The sequence below is a fragment of the Dreissena polymorpha genome, chromosome 8 (assembly GCF_020536995.1).
Source record: "Dreissena polymorpha isolate Duluth1 chromosome 8, UMN_Dpol_1.0, whole genome shotgun sequence".
Classification (NCBI taxonomy): Eukaryota; Metazoa; Mollusca; class Bivalvia; order Myida; family Dreissenidae; genus Dreissena; species Dreissena polymorpha.
In genome coordinates, this window is record NC_068362.1 from 45742458 (window position 1) to 45767595 (window position 25138).

Sequence of the window (25138 nt, forward strand, 5' to 3'; positions counted from 1 at the left end):
ATACCGACACCACCAACGAATGCGTGGTCATTGATACCGACACCACCAACGAACGTGTTGTCATTGATACTGACACCAACAACGAACGCGTTGTCATTGATACCGACACCACCAACGAACAGATTGTGATTGATACCGACACCACCAACGATAACGTTGTCATTGATACTTACACCACCAACGAACGCGTGGTCATTGACACTGACACCACCAACGAACGCGTTGTCGTTGATACCGACACCATCAACGAATACGTGTTCATTGATACCGACAACACCAACGAACAGGTGGTCATTGATACCGACACCACCAACGAACGCGTTGTCATTGATACCGACACCACCAACCAACACGTGGTCATTGAGAGCGACACCACCAACGAACGCGTTGTCGTTGATACCGACACCACCAACAAATACGTTGTCATTGATACCGACAACACCAACCAACACGTGGTCATTGATAGCAACACCACCAACGAACGCGTTGTCGTTGATACCGACACCACCAACGAATACGTTGTCATTGATACCGACACCACCAACGAACGCGTGGTCATTGATACCGACACCACCAACGAACGCGTGGTAATGGACACCGACAAAACCAACGAACGCGTTGTCATTGATATCGACACCATCAAAGAATCTAACGCCATGAACGTCATCAAGGCGTCATCTGAGATCGTCCTGAAGGAACAGGTCGACAATTACGACATCACCTACGGACAGATTGTCAAGGAAACCAACAGCGTTTCCGTATCTTCAAGCGTTTTAAGTGGTAAGATTTTTGGCAAATTATGCGATGATATTATTGATGGTAAACATAAAGTTGTGTTACTTTAAATTTGAAACAAAGGAAACATTTTACTTAAAAATCGAAAACTGTACATTAGTTCATTAGTTCTTCTTATCTTTCCTGCCAAGGCAAATAAAATTGACAAGAACAATTATTTCATTTCTACACATATATGGTGTTTTTGTCCACCTATTTTTTGGAACTTATATCACAAATATGCATAAATGAATGTCATTTTATAGATGCGTTAGATCGCATCGGAGTTCAGGCTCTTGTCCTGAAACTTCCAGCTGTTTGCAAAACTTGGAGCATTAGCACTAGCACTAGTGCTCCGTGTCTTAGAAAGGAGCCTCGGTTTGGAACAACTAGGCTTAATGCGAGTACGTCAAGTGTTGTCCCAGTTTAGCCTGTGTGTACTGCACTAGCTTATCTGGGAGGTAACTCTCGCCTGAACTGGATTGTAGCTAAAAATATACTTATTTGAACGTAAAATTCCATAAAAGCGAAACGCGTCGTCCCTCATTTGTCGATGCGTAATACACTGACAAAACCGGGACGACAATTAACGCAAATGCATTAAGCCCATTTTTCGAAGAACGCGGCACGGAAGGATCTAGAGACCAATAAGTAGGGATCGCATTTACGATTACACGGTCGGGATGTGTAGACCATATCCACTTTACCATGTGAAACTGCATCAACTTATAATGTTGACATTGTTTGGCACCAATTTTCAGCTTTTGCCGAGAGTGCAGTGAAGGCTAGTCTGTTTGAGCTGGACGTCGTTGACAACGTTAACCACTCCGCGATGGTCCCAACGTCCGCCGTCAAGGCGCGCAGATCACCAAGGACAGTGAAGGAATTCTTAGGTACGCGTGTTTTATTCGAAATGAATAGTCATGTACAATTAATGCGTGCAGCATTTTAAATATAAGACATGTAAAACCAATTCTTAAGTACATTCGTTTTTCATCTGTTGCATGACATTATTTTTATTGATATTGCGCGATATGTTTAAGATTTTTAGAGAATGTGCTTTTCATTTAAAATTAAAAATTATACTATTAAGACCTCTTGGGCGTGTAAATACGAATATATTTAACGATGGTCTGTATAAATGTGTCCGTAAATGTATTTCAGAGATGATTGGAGTACCAGATTGCCGGGACAGCTCCAGCCTTCACCTTCCCGACGTCGACATTTAGACATTTAAAATAAGCCCCAGTCTCATATAAGCACGGTTGGCTACGGCAGTTCCGGATCATCACGAATACACCAGAATCAAGATCCGGGACGATCCGTGGACTGGTTGGTTTCTAAGCGTCAAAAGTTTAACCAAGATTATAACGTCGATGACAACACGGCACCTAACCGGCCACACGTACAATCACGGACAAACCCGGCAGCATTACGCAATCAACACGGAACACACAGAACTACACGGCAGAGACACTTAGGTTGGTTTTCGGTGAAACCATAATTTTACAATCAGATCTCGACAGTGTAACCTCGAAAATTTTCATTTCGATGCGACTCTTTATTGCTTACTATTTTCAGTTTATTATTATCACACAGCACAAAATCTTGCTCATTTAAGTATCATAGCATGTCTTAAATTTTGGACACGGACCCGGATTCTTAGCTGAAGTAGGCCCGACGATATTCGCGTTGTTTATTTATTTCCTTTGTGAATGCGTTCGAAGATAGATCCGACAACACATCTATGAGCGGGTTGTCGTTTTGCCATTGTCCTGGTTTGACCTTGTAATAATTGTCCTTCTCGTCAGCAGCACTCGCATTCTTATGCCCATAGCGAAGTGAAGATTCAGGATCAGACAGGCACACCATTCCCTTGATGATGGTTTTATGCTCTTGAACACTTGAAAACCACGGGCTGAATTATGGCTACCTACTTGAAACCAAATGAATCTGTAGCAGGTGTCGACCAATGTCATATGGATTATGGAATGGTAACCCTTGTAGTTGTAGTGTAAAGATCAATCACGCTGATGACACTGTTTGTCGATGTGCTTCCCGACCAAAACTCAAGCACTTGTGTGTAGCTGCTAAGGGTCACCGAAGTGCTTGGCGATATTCTCCCATGCATGTGTTCAGGACAACGAATTAGTTCATCAACAAACTCTATAAGTATCGCTTCGCAGACCTGATGGTGATCTTGGAGTTGATGTTGTGAGCGAAGCCTTACATCAGAGAGTGGTTACTGTCCCCTAATGCCAGGTACCGCAATGTTATGGACAACTTAATTCCAACTGACAGAGGATTCACGTAGTTTGGCTGGTTTGGTTTGGATCTGTCACCATTTCGTGTTAGAATCTCTTGCTATGTCTGATAGCCCATGCGGAGGAAACAAAAGAAGCCATTTACGTCTTTTTTATTCGATTCTTTCATCAGCTGAGAGTATTGTCCCAGGTCTGGTCTTTTGGTAGGCCATTTTCTGACCCAGATGTTGTTTTTTTTATTGTGTTTACCAGTGTTGATGAAATCGTTTTGCGACTTATCTATTTCACTGTGGTAGCTTCTTTATAGCAATTAGGGAAATGTTTTCGGCCAGAGATTTTTGCAAGATTCACGCTTCTACTAAAAAAGGTCATGTTGTAAAAAGTATCCTGATTGCTAACGCCAAGCTACGACAGAGCTATAGAGGTCGCGAAACAGATTGTATCAACACTGGTGAATAGAATACAGCAGAATACCATCTGGGTCAGAACATTGCTCGCCAGAAGTCCAGACCTGGGTCAAAAAGCTCCGTTGATTAACGATAATAAGAAAGAAGACGCTAACAGCTTCTTTAATTTCCTGCGCATGGCCTATCAGATATACTAATACATTCTGACACGCATTCGAGACAGAATCAAGCTGAAGAAGTCCAACTACGAGAAGCCCCTGTCAGCTGGCATTAAATTGGCAATAACATAAGGGTACTTAGCATTAGGGGACAGTAACCACTCTCTGATGAACGGCCTCGTATACAACACCAACTCCAAGATCATCAGCAGATCTGCGATGCGATACTTATAGAGTTTGTTGATGAACTAGTTCGCTGTCCTGAAAACATGAATGGGAGAACATCGCAAAGCAGTTCGGCAGCCCTTAGCATCTACAAAACTGTGTCTGTGTTTTGGTCGGAAAGCACATCGACATACAGTGTTCTCAGCGTGATTGATCCTTGCTCTACAACTACAAGGGTTAACATTCCATAATCCATATGAACTTGGTTGACACCTGCAACATATTCATTTGGGCTGAAGTAGGCAGCAATAGATCGACGGCCTGTCATGCTCAAGTGTTCAACAAAAGTTGAACTAAAGGAAACCATCGACATAGGCGTGTTGTGTCCACATGATCCTTAATCTATACCTAAGGACGACGCATCAATGCCATTCTACTTTTCAGCAGATGAAACTCTCTGTCCTGGCAGGACGACATGATGTTAACATTGTGATTAAACAAAATAGTCCATGAACATGTCATTTTATTGTACATCTAGTGGAGTTATAATTATTAACAATAAAATGTGGATTAATATTTTACGAAATTTAAAAAGTTAACATCATTTGAAAATAATATTTGACAGATTATGTTCTGTGTGATAATAATAAACATGAAATGGAATGTCATAATGTCATATCGATTAAAAACTAGCATTCATTATTAAGCGTTAGGAATCTGCTTGAAATCATCGTAAATCAACTTTATTTTATACAAGTAATTGTCCCGCCGGGGCAGACGTGATTTTTCCGTATTGCTGCCATGTTTGTCCGCGTCATTGTCGTAAAAGTCCGGGATGGTACGTGTAGATTACGTGTTTACCCGTGACACTCCGTGTCTATGCCGTGTTGGTCCGTAATAGAACGTACCTCTGCCGGAACAGTCCGTGTTGCCGCTGTGTTTGTTGGGTGAAGCTTCCGTGTTGGTAGGGACTGGTCCTTGTGAATCTGGTGTTGTCAGCGGAATGATGATCTTTGGAAGAGCGTCGACGCTAAAAAATTAAAAAGTCCACGGATTTTATAGGATCTTGATCCGGGCAATCAGAGACGATCTGGGACTGCCGTAGTCATCTGTGTGTATATGGGACTAGGCTTATATGGGCTTTACAAATTTAGAAAATTTAAAAATGTCAATGTTATTTTAAAATCTTAATTAATAAAGAAATAAATGCTTATGATTGTATTGTGTTTCTCAGTTCTAGATTGACATTAGAGCTATATGATTGTACGTACAATGTTTATGAACGACAATCTCGCGGGGTTCATCAGTAAAACGTATCGTAAGCAAACATTCACACATACATTGTATGTAGTGAAAATGCATGCATCAACTTAGCTATTATTTCGAGTTTATTTCAATCTGGTTACTTAGTGCACTTTCATGACATGGGGTAAGTATTGACATATTTGAAAACGTAAAACGTCTTACGGGCTTTATATCAAAACTCTAATTTATTGCCAAAAACTAACGGTGCTTAATTGCGCATGTTAAAGGTCTTCTTAGAACCGGGACCCGCTTGATCGAGCCATTGACCACTCGAGGCGCATATGAAGCAAACCGATTCCGTTCCTGTGTTGTCTTACAACGGAAATATTAAAAGTCGCCCTGCTAATGTGAGTTAAGTTTTGCAATAAACTTGATGCGATTAGCCGTTTCCAAAGTACATCTTGTGTTATTGTAAATGAAAAGTAAAACCTACAATAATAAACGCTGCGAGCAGGGTTCGAACCTGCAGGGGAAGATCCCATTGGGTTTCAAGTCCAACGCCTTAGCCACTCGGCCATCACAGATTATGAATCGCATATTCAGTTTACGTTAACAATTATCAGTCACTATGAATATAATCAATCCCCTGGTTTGATATATTCACGATCAACCGATGCAAGTGTAAGATATGGGGTACACATTTGTCCCATGGCCAAACGGATAAGGTGTCTCACTGCGGTTCAGGAGATTGCATGTTCGATTGCTAGCGGAATGCTTTGTTATGTATATTCGTATCTCAGGATATAACACAAACATATACTACATTAACACGTGTCATCGGGAGAGCCACAACAGCTTATTTTTATCAAGTGCATACATGCTTTAAATGTTCAAACTTTACATGTATTAAAACGAAACAAAAGGGTACGACAATGGTCCCGTGACCCAATGAATAAGACGCCTGACTACGGATCAGGAGATTGCAGGTTCGAGTCCTGCCGGGATCGATTTTTCAATCTATCGCACATCTTTTGACGTAAATGCAATTTCAACAACTATAACTGCAGATTCATTGGGAAGAGGGATACTTTATTTAGAAACACTCTGGCAAACATTATGGAACTTTTGTTAAGTTTTAGATTGAACATGAATAATTGTTAGCGACTTTCGTCAATGACCTTTGGATAAGGTGCGTGGCTCCAGATATTGAGATTGCAGGTTCGAACGCTACCGGAATCGTATACATGTAATAATTTTCCGTTTCAATATACCATAGTAAACAGTATACACTTTTTTACCATGGCATAATGAATAAGGTGCCTGACTACGGTTCAGAAGATTTTAGGTTCGAGTCCTTGTGGGATCGTCTTATTTATGTTCGCAATGTTGGGATATACAGGACACGAATAAAACTCGGCATCAGCTTATTTTCTATTTATATACACACGTTTTTAATGCTTAAGCTAATCATGGAACATAATGAAACTTAGTGCAATTATTATCTGTCATAACGGTACGGTAATAAACGGGCGTATCTTATTTAAGCGTCAGGTCCTGTGGCCTAATGGATAAGGCGTCTGACTTCGAATCAGAAGATTGCAGGTTCGAATCCTGCCAGGATCGTTCTTTATATCAATCAATTGTGGATAATGCATTTTTTCCAACCATTGTTTGCAGGTTCGAAGCATGCCAGGATCGTATGTTTATATCAATCAATTGTGGATAATTCATTTTTTCCAACCGTTGTTTCCGTCATTAAAAACACATCATGTTCTTTATTAACTTACTATGTTAGTCAAATGATTTGGCGTACACTCCAAGTATTATGTTTTTGTTTTGTTTTATTCGGTTGTTTAACAGGCTATTAAGTGACATGTTAAATGCGCACAAACCAAAGTGTTCGACATGGTCCCGAGACCCAATGAATAAGACGCCTTACTACGGATCAGGAGATTGCAGGTTCGAGTCCTGCCGGGATCGATATTTCAATCTGCCATACATCTTTTTGACGTAAATGCATTTTCAACAACGCTTCCTGCATTTGAAAAGAGAGATACTTAATTTAATAAAAAACACTCAGGTAAACAGTGGGCAATTTGTGTTAAGTTTTACAATGAACATGACACAATTAGCAATTTGTGTTGTTGTTGTTAAGGAAAAGTAAAATATACAATAATAAACGCTGCGAGCAGGGTTCGAACCTGCGCGGGAGGATCACATTTGATTTCAAGTCCAACGCCTTAACCACACAAGTTTTCGTGAACTTATATTTAAGTTTTATTTATGTTTAAGTCAACACATGCATTTAATGTTCAAATTGAACAAATAACAAAAGCAAACATACGCAATTATCTAAGGTCATAACGGTGTTTTTCTTCGTCATGTTCAGGTCACGTGACACTATGAATCAGTCGTCTGAAATGCGGATCATGAGCTCGCAATTTTTAGTCATTTAAGATCGCATGTTGAACTTCATTTAATGTGGCTACGATCCGTTTATACACGTCCGGTCCATGCTTGCCGTGTTTAGCGTTTATTTTACATATGTTGCCCAGCTTTGCCGTATGTCATTGTCTTAATATAGTATAATACTATACAAAACCTGTTTAAAAAAAAATATATTATACTAAGAAAATGATAATAATTATTTAATTAAAGTTATCCGTTCAAGTACATTCTTAGCTCTTATTTTATTGGCAAAATGTGAAATGGTAAATTCTTCTATCTGTTAACTTTTTTTTAAATTTAAAATCCGGTCTCTTTTATTTTAAATCATAGTTGTAAAAATATAATTGTGCTGATAAAAAAATGCCCTTAAATACCTAAATTACTATTTCAGAGCACATATAAATTAACATTCGTCACTTATTAGTTTTATGTGGCTAATCTGAACGAATATTTTAATTAATAACTGAAGAGGCTCTCTTCATACATAGCACCATCGATGTAAGTAAACGTGTACTAGAAATAATTAGAAATATAAATGAGTCAGTGCAGCATTATTATATGCAATTCATACCTTCTGTGGTTTAGTTCACGCAATTATAAGTTAACGTGTTTTATGTGCGCCGCAAATGCTTTTCAATTCACTGTGTTCTCATTCGTTGCAAATCTGTTTTTGTAGAATATAAGCTACGGAATTAGCAATTAGCATTTATACATAGCAGATTATTTTAATATGTCGGCAATACCCTTTGAATTCATACTTTCGTCATTACAGTATATTCTTAATTTTAAAGTGCAGCTAGCACGTGCTGCTCTTGAGCTTCAAGAACAATTGGCCCCATGGTTAAACGGATAAGATGACTCACTGAGTTCAGGAGATTGCATGTTCAATTGCTAGCGAAATGCTTAGTTATATATTCGTATCTCAGGATATATCTATAACACAAATATATACTTCATTAACAAGTGTGAACGGGATAGCCACAACCGGTAATCTTATTCAAGTACATACACGATTTGAAGCTCATTTAAATTAAAAGGTCAGGGCAAAACCAACTATTTGTTTGATAGAAAACACTTTCAAGGACCAGTACTTAACTCTATATGTACATATTTCACGTAAATACGATAAAATGTACAAAATTAATCTCAAGTTTAGCGACGTATTTTTGGATGAGTTTTCTCATTATGGGACTTGCCCAATAAGCACCAAAAGTCTCAGAACACGCCACATATAATCCTATTTTGCTGCTTGACTTAAATGTATTACCGATCGAACCAGTTTTCCAGGGGGGGGGGGTGGCATGCGTATACGGGAGCTTACCGCGTTTAAGTGAGAAAGTTGGAACAAAACTTCAAAGATGGTGTCGTTTGTTGAGTTTTCTTGAAAGAAGAGAGAATATTTTCACCCGATAAGCCCCTTTGTATTTATAATTATTTTAAATGAATATGCCATTTCGGCTCTCCGGCGTTTGTGTTTCCCTCGGTTTCTTGTTTGAAGATCATAGACGTCGCGATAAAAAAGTTATTTAAGGAAAACCGTCCACAAATCTGTTGTCTCCTTTTGTGACGTTCGAGAAATGGGATGTACAAATATCATTTTCTCTTATAATTCACAGTATTGATGCACGTGTACGGTAAAATTTAACTAAAGCAATGATTGTTTCAGTTTCCCGACGCCGTTTTATCTCTTATAACTAATTTATTGCCAAAAACTATTGGTTTAACCCCTCTTTTTGGAACTGACTTCCTTTTAAGCACATTTGGGAGATGACTTCCCAAAGACCAACATAGCTCATACCCATGTTAAAAGGTAATACACGAACTTTCTGTCGTGAATGAATTTACCATTGATATGAATGGTTTTAAAGAACGTTTCCTCTGTTTATACGTATACCTCTTTCATACTTTACAAAGATACGAAACCTCAAGCTACATTACATAAGATGAAACATAACTTGTATTGTTATACACTGCGACATTATACGTGTGGAGCTTCACTTTTTTGCAATATACATGTACTATTAAGCAGCATAGTGCCCTTTTTGGAAGGGATATTATGTTCTGATGTTATGTAATCGACTTACCGGTTCGGAATCCATTTTAAACTAATTGGCGTGTGCACACAGCAGCGGATAGTATGCAGGTCAACAATAGATTTTACATCCTGTTATGCTGGTTTTGACAACCGACGCATATACATTTATGAATGAAAGGCTTCATGAACTTTGACGTCGCTCTTGGTTACCAGAAAATTTCACACGTACGGATTTCAACCTTCATTGTTTACAATCTATTTAGTGCACAAGTGCTGGAATTTATATAGCGTTTTTTTAAAGGTGTATGTCCAGCGCGTGTGCCGGGAAAACAGGTCTTAATGTATTTTTTTTTGTTCAGCTCAATAATTTTATATCAAATCTGTATGAAAAAAATGTCAGTGAACATTAATCCGGTGTTGATTTTATAAAATATTGAGGCATTCATTAATTATGGATCTAAAACGGAGAATTAATCCGCATATTAAAAAAAACAACTGGCATATTGCATATTAGTTCGGAGACATGAAATTATTTCGAAAGAAAGCAAATAAGAGGTTCAATTCTATATGAACAAGTCTCGCTGCGCACCATTACGCTTTTACTTCTTGTATATATTTGACTCTCATGAATCTTGGCAAATACCTAGTGTTTTATATTGCTTAATCTAAATAAAGTTATGCATCTATATGTACTTTAAGCAGCATAACATGACTTCCAAAATGACCAACAGCCCTTTCATATGTGAAAGAGATTTTGACACGAAATACCTACCCATCTATAATAAAGTTTATATGTGTACTTCAATATTATAGTTTTATAGCATGTTATGTGGTGCAATATAAGTGTTTTCTTAATCATTTTACTGTAGAATTATAAAAATGCTGTACACAAAACCTGCCGACCAATTGAATTCACCGATTTTAAAGAAGATGGGTTGTGGGGTGGCTGATGTACAAGATAATAGAATGTTTATCAGCCCTTTCAGTAATATTTTAATTAATTTAATGTATGTAATGACGTGGCAATCTTATTCTGATATGAAATTTTCTTTAACCACTCTTTTACTGTCTTTTCAGATGATGAAGGTTAAAGGGCGATAATAAGTGCATCTTCCGTTGCAGTATACAATTACGTAATTAGGAATTTAAAATTAGCGGAGGACTGGGATACCATTCCCCATTTATGGACCACATGAGTTTAAATGTAGAATATGCAAGAGAGAGTCCTTCAACAGAGCCGGGCTACAACAGCAAATAAAACAAACGAACCAAACAAAAAACTGTAAGGCTGATGTAATCTGTGTTTTTTGTTTGTTTTATTTTATTATTTCTACATAGACAAGTCTGACATATAATTGCTATGAGTGCTACGTAGTAACACGTTTTGTTCCGTATATGTCATGGTGCTAGTTTCTCACTTTTTTATGAAAATAAACCATTATCTGTGTTACGTCATTTCTTCCAACGATGTCTCTGCATACATTTTCAATTGTATTCAGTACTTACATACATGATAAAAAAGATTTTGGTCGGAATGAATTCGTTATGCATTTGACATATCAACATTACTTACGATTGGGGATCTCAACTACGATAACACGGTCGGGAGGTGTACACCATATCCACTTTACCATGTGAAACTGCATCGACTTAAAATGTTGACATTGTTTGGCACCAATTTTCAGCTTTTGCCGAGAGCGCTGTGAAGGTTAGTCTGTTTGAGATGGACGTCGTTGACAACGTAAACCACTCCGCGAAGGTCCCAACGTCCGCCGTCAAGGCGCGCAGGTCACCAAGGACAGTGAATGAATTCTTAGGTACGCGTGGTTCATTCGAAATGAGTGACCATGTACAATTAATGCGTGAAGCATTTAAAATATAATAAAAACAATTCTAAAGTACATTCGTTTTTCATATATTGCATGACATTATTTTTATTTATATTGCGCGATATGTTTAAGATTTTTAGTATAATGTGCTTTTCATTTAAAACTAAAAATTATACTATTAAGACCGCTTGGGCGTGGAAATACGAGTATATTTAACAATGGCATGTATTAATGTGTCCGTATATGTATTTCAGAGATGATTGGAGTACCAGATTGCCGGGACAGCTCCAGCCTTCACCTTCCCGACGTCGACATTTAGACATTTAAATTAAGCCCCAGTCTCATATAAGCACGGTTGGCTACGGCAGTTCCGGATCATCACGAATACACCCAGATCCGGGACGATCCGTGGACTGGTTGGTTTCTAAGCGACAAAGGTTTTACCAAGATCATAACGTCGGTGACAACACGGCACCCAAACCGACCACACGTACAAACACGGACAGCCCGACAGCATTACGCAATCAACACGGAACAACACGGCAGACACTTACCATCAGGTTGGTTTTCGGTGAATCCATACTTTTACAATCAGATCTCGAAAGTGTAACCTCGAAAATTTTCATTTCGATGCGACTCTTAATTGCATACTATTTTCAGTTTATTATTATCACACAGCAGAAAATCATGCACATATAAGTATCAAAAGTTGAACTAAAGGAAACCATCGACATAGGCGTGTTGTGTCCACATGATCCTTAATCTATACCTAACGAAGACGCATCAATGCCATCCTACTTTTCAGCAGATGAAACTCTCTGTCCTGGCAGGATGACATGATGTGAACATTGTGATTGAACAAAATAGTTCATGAACATGTCATTTTATTGTACATCTAGCGGAGTTTTAATTGTGAACACTAAAATGTGGATTAATATTTTACGAAATTTAAAAAGTTAACATCATTTGACAATAATATTTGACAGATTATGTTCTGTGTGATAATAATAAACATGAAATGTTATGTCATAATGTCATATCGATTTAAAACATTTCAATGTAAAAAACTAGCATTCAATATTAAGCGTTAGCAATCTGCTTGAAATCATCGGAAATCAACTTTATTTTATGCAAGTTATTGTCCCTCCGGGGCAAACGTGATTGTTCCGTATCGCTGCCATGTTTTTCCGCGTCATTGTCGTTAAAGTCCCGGATTGTCCGTGTAGATTCCGTGTTTACCCGTGACACTCCGTGTCTATGCCGTGTTGGTCCGTAATAGAACGTACCTCTGCCGGGACAGTCCGTGTTGCCGCTGTGTTTGTTGGGTTTAGCTTCCGTGTTGGTACAGACTGGTCCTTGTGGATCCGGTGTTGTCACCGGAATGATGATCTTTGGAAGAGCGTCGACGCTAAAACATTAAAAAGTCAACGGATTTTATAGGATCTTGATCCGGGCAATCAGAGACGATCTGGGACTGCCGTAGTCATCTGTGTGTATATGGGACTAGGCTTATATGGGCTTCACAAATTTAGAAAATTTAAAAATGTCAATATAATTTTAAAATCTTAATTAATAAAGAAATAAATGCTTATGATTGTATTGTGTTTCTCAGTTCTAGATTGACATTAGAGCTATATGATTGTACGTACAATGTTTATGAACGACACTCTCGCGGGGTTTATGAGTAAAACGTATCGTAAGCAAACATCCTCACATACATTGTATGTAGTGAAAATGCATGCACCAACTTAGCTATTATTTCGAGTTTATTTCAATCTGGTTACTTAGTGCACTTTCCTGACATGGGGTAAGTATTGACATATTTGAAAACGTAAAACGTCTTACGGGCTTAATATCAAACCTCTAATTTATTGCCAAAAAACTAACGGTGCTGTATTGCGCATGTTAAAGGTCTTCTGAGAACCGGGATCCACTTGATCGAGCAATTTACCATCGACCATCGAAAGGCATATGTAGCAAACCGATTCCGTTGCTGTGTTGTCTTACAACGGAAATATAAAAAGTCGCCCTGCTAATTTGAGTTAAGTTTTGCAATAAACTTGATGCGATTAGCCATTTCCAAAGTACATATTGTGTTGTTGTAAATGAAAAGTAAAACTTACAATAATAAACGCTGCGAGCAGGGTTCGAACCTGCGCGGGAAGATCCCATTGGATTTCAAGTCCAACGCCTTAACCACTCGGCCATCACAGCTTATCTATCGCATGTTCAGTTTACGTTAACAATTATCAGTCTCTTTGAATATAATCAATCGCTTGGTTTGATATATTCACGCTCAACCTATACTAGTGTAAGATATGGTGTACACATTTGTCCCATGGCCAAACGGATAAGGTGACTCACTGCGGCTCAGGAGATTGCATGTTCGATTGCTAGCGGAATGCTTTGTTATATATTCGTATCTCAGGATATAACACAAACATATACTACATTAACACATTTAATCGGGAGAGCCACAACAACTTATTTTATTCAAGTGCATATATGCTTTAAATGTTCAAACTTTACATGTATTAAAACGACACAAATGGGTACGACAATGGTCCCGTGACCCAATGGATAAGACGCCTGACTACGGATCAGGAGATTGCAGGTTCGAGTCCTGCCGGGATCGATTTTTTAATCTATCGCACATCTTTTGACGTAAATGCAATTTCAACAACGATAACTGCAGACTCATTGGGAAGATGGATACTTTATTTAGAAACACTCTGGCAAACATTATGGAACTTTCGTTAAGTTTTAAATTGAACATGAATAATTGTTAGCGACTTTCGTCAATGACCTTTGGATAAGGTGCGTGGCTCCAGATATTGAGATTGCAGGTTCGAACGCTACCGGAATCGTATACATGTAATAATTTTCCGTTTCAATAAACCATAGTAAACGGTATACACTATTTTACCATGGCACAAGGAATAAGGTGCTTGACTACGGTTCAGAAGATTTTGGGTTCGAGTCCTTGTGGGATCGTCTTATTTATGTTCGTAATGTTGGAATATACAGGAAACGTATAAAACTCGGCATCAGCTTATTTTCTATTTATATACACACGTTTTTAATGCTAAAGCTAAGCATATAACATAACGAAACGGACGTACCTTGTTTTATTCGTCAGGTCCTTTGGCCTAATGGATAAGGCGTCTGACTTCGAATCAGGAGATTGCAGGTTTGAGTCCTGCCAGGATCGTATGTTTATATCAATCCATTGTGGATAATGCATTTTTTTTCAATCGCTGTTTCCGTCATTAAAACATGTCATGTCCTTTATTTACTTACTATGTTAGTCAAATGATTTGGCGTACAATCCTAGTATTTTGTTTTTGTTTTGCTTTATTCGGTTGTTTAACAGGCTATTTAGTAAAATGTTAAATGCGCACAAACCAAAGTGTTCGACATGGTCCCGTGGCCCAATGGATAAGTCGCCTGACTACGGATCAGGAGATTGCAGGTTCGAGTCCTGCCGGGATCGATATTTCAATCTGCCATACATCTTTTTGACGTAAATGCAATGTCAACAACGCTTCCTGCATTTGAAAAGAGGGATACTTAATTTAATAAAAAACACTCAGGTAAACAGAGGGCAATTTGTGTTAAGTTTTACAATGAACATGACACAATTAGCAATTTGTGTTGTTGTTGTTAATGAAAAGTAAAATATACAATAATAAACGCTGCGAGCAGAGTACGAACCTGCGCGGGAGGATCACATTTGATTTCAAGTTCAACGCCTTAACCACACAAGTTTTCGTGAACTTATATTTAAGTTTTATTTATGTTTAAGTCAACACATGCATTTAATGTTCAAATTGAACAAATAACAAAAGCAAACATACGCGATTATCTAAGGTCATAACGGTGTTCTTCTTCGTCATGTTCAGGTCACGTGACACTATGAATCAGTCGTCTGAAATGCGGATCAGGAGCTCGCAAGTTTTAGTCATTTAAGATCGCATGTTGAACTTCATTTAATGTGGCTACGGTCCATGCTTTCCGTGTTTAGCGTTTATTTTACATATGTTGCCCAGCTTTGCCGTGTGTCATTGTCTTAATATAGTATAATACTATACTAAACCTGTTTTAAAAAAATATATATTATACTAAGAAAATGATAATAATTATTTAATTAAAGTTATCCGTTCAAGTACATTCTTAGCTCTTATTTTATTGGCAAAATGTGAAATGGTAAATTCTTCTATCTGTTAACTTTTTTTTAAATTTAAAATCCGGTCTCTTTTATTTTAAATCATAGTTGTAAAAATATAATTGTGCTGATAAAAAAATGCCCTTAAATACCTAAATTACTATTTCAGAGCACATATAATTTAACATTCGTCACTTATTAGTTTTATGTGGCTAATCTGAACGAATATTTTAATTAATAACTGAAGAGGCTCTCTTCATACATAGCACCATCGATGTAAGGAAACGTGTACTAGAAATAATTAGAAATATAAATGAGTCAGTGCAGCATTATTATATGCAATTCATACCTTCTGTGGTTTAGTTCACGCAATTATAAGTTAACGTGTTTTATGTGCGCCGCAAATGCTTTTCAATTCACTGTGTTCTCTTTCGTTGCAAATCTGTTTTTGTAGAATATAAGCTACGGAATTAGCAATTAGCATTTATACATAGCAGATTATTTTAATATGTCGGCAATACCCTTTGAATTCATACTTTCGTCATTACAGTATATTCTTAATTTTAAAGTGCAGCTAGCACGTGCTGCTCTTGAGCTTCAAGAACAATTGGCCCCATGGTTAAACGGATAAGATGACTCACTGAGTTCAGGAGATTGCATGTTCAATTGCTAGCGGAATGCTTAGTTATATATTCGTATCTCAGGATATATCTATAACACAAATATATACTTCATTAACAAGTGTGAACGGGATAGCCACAACAGGTAATCTTATTCAAGTACATACACGATTTGAAGCTCATTTAAATTAAAAGGTCAGGGCAAAACCAACTATTTGTTTGATAGAAAACACTTTCAAGGACCAGTACTTAACTCTATATGTACATATTTCACGTAAATACGATAAAATGTACAAAATTAATCTCAAGTTTAGCGACGTATTTTTGGATGAGTTTTCTCATTATGGGACTTGCCGAATAAGCACCAAAAGTCTCAGAACACGCCACATATAATCCTATTTTGCTGCTTGACTTAAATGTATTACCGATCGAACCAGTTTTCCAGGGGGGGGGGGTGGCATGCGTATACGGGAGCTTACCGCGTTTAAGTGAGAAAGTTGGAACAAAACTTCAAAGATGGTGTCGTTTGTTGAGTTTTCTTGAAAGAAGAGAGAATATTTTCACCCGATAAGCCCCTTTGTATTTATAATTATTTTAAATGAATATGCCATTTCGGCTCTCCGGTGTTTGTGTTTCCCTCGGTTTCTTGTTTGAAGATCATAGACGTCGCGATAAAAAAGTTATTTAAGGAAAACCGTCCACAAATCTGTTGTCTCCTTTTGTGACGTTCGAGAAATGGGATGTACAAATATCATTTTCTCTTATAATTCACAGTATTGATGCACGTGTACGGTAAAATTTAAATAAAGCAATGATTGTTTCAGTTTCCCGACGCCGTTTTATCTCTTATAACTAATTTATTGCCAAAAACTATTGGTTTAACCCCTCTTTTTGGAACTTACTTCCTTTTAAGCACATTTGGGAGATGACTTCCCAAAGACCAACATAGCTCATACCCATGTTAGAAGGTAATACACGAACTTTCTGTCGTGAATGAATTTACCATTGATATGAATGGTTTAAAGAACGTTTCCTCTGTTTATACGTATACCTCTTTCATACTTTACAAAGATACGAAACCTCAAGCTACATTACATAAGATGAAACATAACTTGTATTGTTATACACTGCGACATTATACGTGTGGAGCTTCACTTTTTTGCAATATACATGTACTATTAAGCAACATAGTGCCCTTTTTGGAAGGGATATTATGTTCTGATGTTATGTAATCGACTTACCGGTTCGGAATCCATTTTAAACTAATTGGCGTGTGCACACAGCAGCGGATAGTATGCAGGTCAACAATAGATTTTACATCCTGTTATGCTGGTTTTGACAACCGACGCATATATACATTTATGAATGAAAGGCTTCATGAACTTTGACGTCGCTCTTGGTTACCAGAAAATTTCACACGTACGGATTTCAACCTTCATTGTTTACAATCTATTTAGTGCACAAGTGCTGGAATTTATATAGCGTTTTTTTAAAGGTGTATGTCCAGCGCGTGTGCCGGGAAAACAGGTCTTAATGTATTTTTTTTTTTGTTCAGCTCAATAATTTTATATCAAATCTGTATGAAAAAAATGTCAGTGAACATTAATCCGGTGTTGATTTTATAAAATATTGAGGCATTCATTAATTATGGATCTAAAACGGAGAATTAATCCGCATATTAAAAAAAACAACTGGCATATTGCATATTAGTTCGGAGACATGAAATTATTTCGAAAGAAAGCAAATAAGAGGTTCAATTCTATATGAACAAGTCTCGCTGCGCACCATTACGCTTTTACTTCTTGTATATATTTGACTCTCATGAATCTTGGCAAATACCTAGTGTTTTATATTGCTTAATCTAAATAAAGTTATGCATCTATATGTACTTTAAGCAGCATAACATGACTTCCAAAATGACCAACAGCCCTTTCATATGTGAAAGAGATTTTGACACGAAATACCTACCCATCTATAATAAAGTTTATATGTGTACTTCAATATTATAGTTTTATAGCATGTTATGTGGTGCATTATAAGTGTTTTCTTAATCATTTTACTGTAGAATTATAAAAATGCTGTACACAAAACCTGCCGACCAATTGAATTCACCGATTTTAAAGAAGATGGGTTGTGGGGTGGCTGATGTACAAGATAATAGAATGTTTATCAGCCCTTTCAGTAATATTTTAATTAATTTAATGTATGTAATGACGTGGCAATCTTATTCTGATATGAAATTTTCTTTAACCACTCTTTTACTGTCTTTTCAGATGATGAAGGTTAAAGGGCGATAATAAGTGCATCTTCCGTTGCAGTATACAATTACGTAATTAGGAATTTAAAATTAGCGGAGGACTGGGATACCATTCCCCATTTATGGACCACATGAGTTTAAATGTAGAATATGCAAGAGAGAGTCCTTCAACAGAGCCGGGCTACAACAGCAAATAAAACAAACGAACCAAACAAAAAACTGTAAGGCTGATGTAATCTGTGTTTTTTGTTTGTTTTATTTTATTATTTCTACATAGACAAGTCTGACATATAATTGCTATGAGTGCTACGTAGTAACACGTTTTGTTCCGTATATGTCATGGTGCTAGTTTCTCACTTTTTTATGAAAATAAACCATTATCTGTGTTACGTCATTTCTTCCAACGATGTCTCTGCATACATTTTCAATTGTATTCAGTACTTGCATACATGATAAAAAAGATTTGGGTCGGAATGAATTCGTTATGCATTTGACATATCAACATTACTTACGATTGGGGATCTCAACTACGATAACACGGTCGGGAGGTGTACACCATATCCACTTTACCATGTGAAACTGCATCGACTTAAAATGTTGACATTGTTTGGCACCAATTTTCAGCTTTTGCCGAGAGCGCAGTGAAGGTTAGTCTGTTTGAGATGGACGTCGTTGACAACGTAAACCACTCCGCGAAGGTCCCAACGTCCGCCGTCAAGGCGCGCAGGTCACCAAGGACAGTGAATGAATTCTTAGGTACGCGTGGTTCATTCGAAATGAGTGACCATGTACAATTAATGCGTGAAGCATTTAAAATATAATAAAAACAATTCTAAAGTACATTCGTTTTTCATATATTGCATGACATTATTTTTATTTATATTGCGCGATATGTTTAAGATTTTTAGTATAATGTGCTTTTCATTTAAAACTAAAAATTATACTATTAAGACCGCTTGGGCGTGGAAATACGAGTATATTTAACAATGGCATGTATTAATGTGTCCGTATATGTATTTCAGAGATGATTGGAGTACCAGATTGCCGGGACAGCTCCAGCCTTCACCTTCCCGACGTCGACATTTAGACATTTAAATTAAGCCCCAGTCTCATATAAGCACGGTTGGCTACGGCAGTTCCGGATCATCACGAATACACCCAGATCAAGATACGGGACGATCCGTGGACTGGTTGGTTTCTAAGCGACAAAGGTTTTACCAAGATCATAACGTCGGTTACAACACGGCACCCAAACCGACCACACGTACAAACACGGACAGCCCGACAGCATTACGCAATCAACACGGAACAACACGGCAGACACTTACCATCAGGTTGGTTTTCGGTGAATCCATAATTTTACAATCAGATCTCGAAAGTGTAACCTCGAAAATTTTCATTTCGATGCGACTCTTAATTGCATACTATTTTCAGTTTATTATTATCACACAGCAGAAAATCATGCACATATAAGTATCAAAAGTTGAACTAAAGGAAACCATCGACATAGGCGTGTTGTGTCCACATGATCCTTAATCTATACCTAACGAAGACGCATCAATGCCATCCTACTTTTCAGCAGATGAAACTCTCTGTCCTGGCAGGATGACATGATGTGAACATTGTGATTGAACAAAATAGTTCATGAACATGTCATTTTATTGTACATCTAGCGGAGTTATAATTGTGAACACTAAAATGTGGATTAATATTTTACGAAATTTAAAAAGTTAACATCATTTGACAATAATATTTGACAGATTATGTTCTGTGTGATAATAATAAACATGAAATGTTATGTCATAATGTCATATCGATTTAAAACATTTCAATGTAAAAAACTAGCATTCAATATTAAGCGTTAGCAATCTGCTTGAAATCATCGGAAATCAACTTTATTTTATACAAGTTATTGTCCCTCCGGGGCAGACGTGATTGTTCCGTATCGCTGCCATGTTTTTCCGCGTCATTGTCGTTAAAGTCCGGGATTGTCCGTGTAGATTCCGTGTTTACCCGTGACACTCCGTGTCTATGCCGTGTTGGTCCGTAATAGAACGTACCTCTGCCGGGACAGTCCGTGTTGCCGCTGTGTTTGTTGGGTTTAGCTTCCGTGTTGGTACAGACTGGTCCTTGTGGATCCGGTGTTGTCACCGGAATGATGATCTTTGGAAGAGCGTCGACGCTAAAACATTAAAAAGTCAACGGATTTTATAGGATCTTGATCCGGGCAATCAGAGACGATCTGGGACTGCCGTAGTCATCTGTGTGTATATGGGACTAGGCTTATATGGGCTTTACAAATTTAGAAAATTTAAAAATGTCAATATAATTTTAAAATCTTAATTAATAAAGAAATAAATGCTTATGATTGTATTGTGTTTCTCAGTTCTAGATTGACATTAGAGCTATATGATTGTACGTACAATGTTTATGAACGACACTCTCGCGGGGTTCATCAGTAAAACGTATCGTAAGCAAACATTCACACATACATTGTATGTAGTGAAAATGCATGCATCAACTTAGCTATTATTTCGAGTTTATTTCAATCTGGTTACTTAGTGCACTTTCCTGACATGGGGTAAGTATTGACATATTTGAAAACGTAAAACGTCTTACGGGCTTAATATCAAACCTCTAATTTATTGCCAAAAAACTATCGGTGCTGTATTGCGCATGTTAAAGGTCTTCTGAGAACCGGGATCCACTTGATCGAGCAATTGACCATCGACCATCGAAAGGCATATGTAGCAAACCGATTCCGTTGCTGTGTTGTCTTACAACGGAAATATAAAAAGTCGCCCTGCTAATTTGAGTACAACTTGATGCGATTAGCCATTTCCAAAGTACATATTGTGTTGTTGTAAATGAAAAGTAAAACTTACAATAATAAACGCTGCGAGCAGGGTTCGAACCTGCGCGGGAAGATCCCATTGGATTTCAAGTCCAACGCCTTTACCACTCGGCCGTCACAGCTTATCAATCGCATGTTCAGTTTACGTTAACAATTATCAGTCTCTTTGAATATAATCAATCGCTTGGTTTGATATATTCACGCTCAACCGATACTAGTGTAAGATATGGTGTACACATTTGTCCCATGGCCAAACGGATAAGGTGACTCACTGCGCCTCAGGAGATTGCATGTTCGATTGCTAGCGGAATGCTTTGTTATATATTCGTATCTCAGGATATAACACAAACATATACTACATTAACACATGTCATCGGGAGAGCCACAACAACTTATTTTATTCAAGTGCATATATGCTTTAAATGTTCAAACTTTACATGTATTAAAACGACACAAATGGGTACGACAATGGTCTCGTGACCCAATGGATAAGACGCCTGACTACGGATCAGGAGATTGCAGGTTCGAGTCCTGCCGGGATCGATTTTTCAATCTATCGCACATCTTTTGACGTAAATGCAATTTCAACAACGATAACTGCAGACTCATTGGGAAGATGGATACTATATTTAGAAACACTCTGGCAAACATTATGGAACTTTCGTTAAGTTTTAAATTGAACATGAATAATTGTTAGCGACTTTCGTCAATGACCTTTGGATAAGGTGCGTGGCTCCAGATATTGAGATTGCAGGTTCGAACGCTACCGGAATCGTATACATGTAATAATTTTCCGTTTCAATAAACCATAGTAAACGGTATACACTATTTTACCATGGCACAAGGAATAAGGTGCCTGACTACGGTTCAGAAGATTTTGGGTTCGAGTCCTTGTGGGATCGTCTTATTTATGTTCGCAATGTTGGAATATACAGGAAACGTATAAAACTCGGCATCAGCTTATTTTCTATTTATATACACACGTTTTTAATGCTAAAGCTAAGCATATAACATAACGAAACGGACGTATCTTGTTTTATTCGTCAGGTCCTGTGGCCTAATGGATAAGGCGTCTGACTTCGAATCAGGAGATTGCAGGTTTGAGTCCTGCCAGGATCGTATGTTTATATCAATCAATTGTGGATAATGCATTTTTTTCAATCGCTGTTTCCGTCATTAAAACATGTCATGTCCTTTATTTGCTTACTATGTTAGTCAAATGATTTGGCGTACAATCCTAGTATTTTGTTTTTGTTTTGCTTTATTCGGTTGTTTAACAGGCTATTTAGTAAAATGTTAAATGCGCACAAACCAAAGTGTTCGACATGGTCCCGTGGCCCAATGGATAAGGCGCCTGACTACGGATCAGGAGATTGCAGGTTCGAGTCTTGCCGGGATCGATATATCAATATGCCATACATCTTTTTGACGTTAATGCAATGTCAACAACGCTAACTGAATTTGAAAAGAGGGATACTTAATTTAATTAAAAAAAACACTCAGATAAACAGTGGGCAATTTGTGTTAAGTTTTACAATTAACATAATACGATTAGCCATTTCCAAAGTACAACGTGTGTTGTTGTTAATGAAAAGTAAAATATACAATAATAAACGCTGCGAGCAGGGTTCGAACATGCGCGGGAGGATCACATTTGATTTCAAGTTCAACGCCTTAACCACACAGGTTTTCGTGAACTTATATTAAATTTTTATTTTTATTTAAGTCAACACATACATTTAATGCTCAAATTGAACAAATAACAAAAGGAAACATACGCAATTATCTAAGGTCATATCGGTGTTGTAATAATCTGATCTTTCTTCATCAAGTTCAGGTCCGTGACATAATGAATCACTCGACTGAAATGCGGATCAGGAGCTCGCAATTTATGTCATTTAGGGATCGCATGTTGAACTACATTTAATGTGGCTATGATCCGTTGATACACGTCCGGTCCAGCTTTGCCGTGTTTTAGCGTTTATTTTTATGTGTTACCCAGCTCTGCCGTGTGTCATTGTCTAAATATAGTATAATATTATACTATACATGTTTTTTTAAAGTATAATATATATAATACTAAGGATGTGATAATAATAACTTAAACTAAGTTATCCGTTCAAGTGATTTCTTAGCTCTTTATTTTGTTGGTAAACCGTGGACTGGTAAATTCTTCAATCTGTTAACTGTTCCTTTAATTTAAAATCAGGTCTCTTTAATTTAAAATCATAGTTGTAAACAAATATATTTGTGGTGATCAAAAATGTTCTGAATTACTTTGCTATTTCATAGCACATATAATTAAACATTCGTCACTTATCATTTTTATGTGGCTGATCTAAATTAATATTTTAATTAATAACTGGAGAGGCCCTCTTCAAACATATCACCAGCGATGTAAAAAAACATGTACTAGAAAATAATTAGAAATACCAATGAGTCGGTGCAAAATTATTATATGCAATTCATACCTTATTACCTCTGCTGTTTAGTTCACGAATTGCTTTTCAATTCACTGTGATCTGTTTCGTTGCAAGTCTACTTTATGCCCCCGAAAGAGGGCATATAGTGATCGCAATGTCCGTCTGTCCGTCCGTCCGTCCGTCTGTCACACTTTGCGTTTAGGTCTCAAAAAATGCTAATAACTTCTATATCGCTTCAGATGTAACATTCATATTTGGTATGCATGTGTATATGGACTAGGCCTTTTCATACGCAAACAAATTTTGACCCCTTTCACCGTGACCTTAAATTTAGGGTCTGCGTTTAGGTTTCGAAAAAATGCATTTAGGTTTCGAAAAATTCCCATAACTTGTATCAAAGCGCTTATTGGAGGCATATGCCATCCTATGGAGACAGCTCTTGTTGGAGAATATAAGCTACGGAATATACTTAACAAGAAGTATTTATACATACATGGCAGACATTGATAAAAACAAATAAGTTAAAGATTTCATAGTGACACAATTTACTAAAACTCGTCTTTCGTTGTTGCTTTCAATCATACGCGAAATCACGTTTGGACATTTAATGAAATATGTGGGCAATACCCTTGGAAATCATTCTTCCGTCAGGCCATTCTTAATTTTAAGTGCAGCTAGCACGTGCCGCTCTTGAGCTTCAAGATCCTCGAAGCAGCTCGTGCAATTACACCTCTAGTGATACTCGCGAATATCAATTGATTCGCGCTGCATTAAGAGCGCAACTTTTGATGTTGAAGAGAAGTCTCCAAATGTATTCGTTAACATTTACTACTTTAATAAGATTAAGGAATTGAATGCAGCCTCGGGATTGTGAAGATAGCAGTACAATGCCAAGAATGCAATCGACATGTTAGTGTGCGAAATATACTTATCAATTTAAATTTATTATTTTTATATTGTATTCATAATAGTATAATATCGTACAAAATCATAAAATAAGCACCATTTGTTTTACATGTTTTGCAACTGTTATTAATATAAACATACACATGAGACTACTTTATAATTATTTCATGTAGATAAAATATAGAGAAAATCAGGCTCACGCTATACTCGATAATATACCATATTTGTGCAAATGACCAATTGATTAAGCCTACAATCGTTCAACATAAGACATTGAGTGCGTTTCATACAGTGTGTATGTATACTCAATATGTATTGAGATTGTTTTCCAAATAGTATTTTTCTGTCAATATCATCATAAAACATTGGCCCAAACATGCATCCACCTAAAACAATACAAGGGACCTATAGGTTGGGGTGAGGTTGGCTGGGTAGAGCATTGTCCATAGGGGGGGGGGGGGTGAGATCATTTTTAATTGATGAGACCGCTGACAGTGGCAAATGGCAGTGTGTTGTTCTTAGCTCTATTTACTGCGCTACGGTCTTTTCATCCCCTAAATTGTGAGATGTTCCTTTATGGTAAGCCTT

At 37.4% G+C, this 25138-nt stretch overlaps 2 protein-coding genes and 9 non-coding genes across 18 annotated transcripts in view; 8 read left to right on the forward strand and 3 right to left on the reverse strand.

Moving 5' to 3' along the window:
• Positions 1 to 19535, forward strand: part of LOC127841494 (GRIP and coiled-coil domain-containing protein-like) — a 104092-nt gene extending 84557 nt beyond the window's left edge. For 2 of the 8 annotated variants that reach the window (XM_052370350.1, XM_052370351.1), the window contains exons 6-7: positions 1536 to 1667; positions 1939 to 2960. In XM_052370350.1, the coding sequence (XP_052226310.1) occupies positions 1536 to 1667; positions 1939 to 2003 (197 nt within the window). In that variant the 3' untranslated portion in view covers positions 2004 to 2960. Of the gene's footprint in view, positions 1 to 1535; positions 1668 to 1938; positions 2961 to 11579; positions 12375 to 19389 lie in introns of those variants that run through there. The other 6 variants (XM_052370348.1, XM_052370347.1, XM_052370341.1 and 3 more) reach the window with 6 other exon arrangements.
• The window catches only part of LOC127841495 (probable basic-leucine zipper transcription factor S), a 156880-nt gene extending 137130 nt beyond the window's left edge, over positions 1 to 19750 (forward strand). The window contains exon 6 of the transcript XR_008031038.1: positions 19702 to 19750. The gene's annotated coding sequence lies outside the window, so the exon portion shown is untranslated. The remainder of the gene's footprint in view (positions 1 to 19701) is intronic.
• On the reverse strand, positions 5516 to 5597 carry Trnas-uga (transfer RNA serine (anticodon UGA)). Its single transcript has one exon. It is a non-coding gene; the product is annotated as a tRNA-Ser (tRNA).
• Positions 6564 to 6636, forward strand: Trnar-ucg (transfer RNA arginine (anticodon UCG)). Its single transcript has one exon. It is a non-coding gene; the product is annotated as a tRNA-Arg (tRNA).
• On the reverse strand, positions 13458 to 13539 carry Trnas-uga (transfer RNA serine (anticodon UGA)). The gene has a single exon. It is a non-coding gene; the product is annotated as a tRNA-Ser (tRNA).
• Positions 13888 to 13960, forward strand: Trnar-acg (transfer RNA arginine (anticodon ACG)). Its single transcript has one exon. It is a non-coding gene; the product is annotated as a tRNA-Arg (tRNA).
• Trnar-ucg (transfer RNA arginine (anticodon UCG)) lies at positions 14464 to 14536 on the forward strand. Its single transcript has one exon. It is a non-coding gene; the product is annotated as a tRNA-Arg (tRNA).
• Trnar-acg (transfer RNA arginine (anticodon ACG)) lies at positions 14746 to 14818 on the forward strand. Its single transcript has one exon. It is a non-coding gene; the product is annotated as a tRNA-Arg (tRNA).
• A 1511-nt stretch (positions 19751 to 21261) lies between the features above and the next one.
• Trnas-uga (transfer RNA serine (anticodon UGA)) lies at positions 21262 to 21343 on the reverse strand. The gene has a single exon. It is a non-coding gene; the product is annotated as a tRNA-Ser (tRNA).
• A 924-nt stretch (positions 21344 to 22267) lies between these two features.
• Positions 22268 to 22340, forward strand: Trnar-ucg (transfer RNA arginine (anticodon UCG)). The gene has a single exon. It is a non-coding gene; the product is annotated as a tRNA-Arg (tRNA).
• A 208-nt stretch (positions 22341 to 22548) lies between these two features.
• On the forward strand, positions 22549 to 22621 carry Trnar-acg (transfer RNA arginine (anticodon ACG)). Its single transcript has one exon. It is a non-coding gene; the product is annotated as a tRNA-Arg (tRNA).
• Positions 22622 to 25138: the final 2517 nt, after the last annotated feature.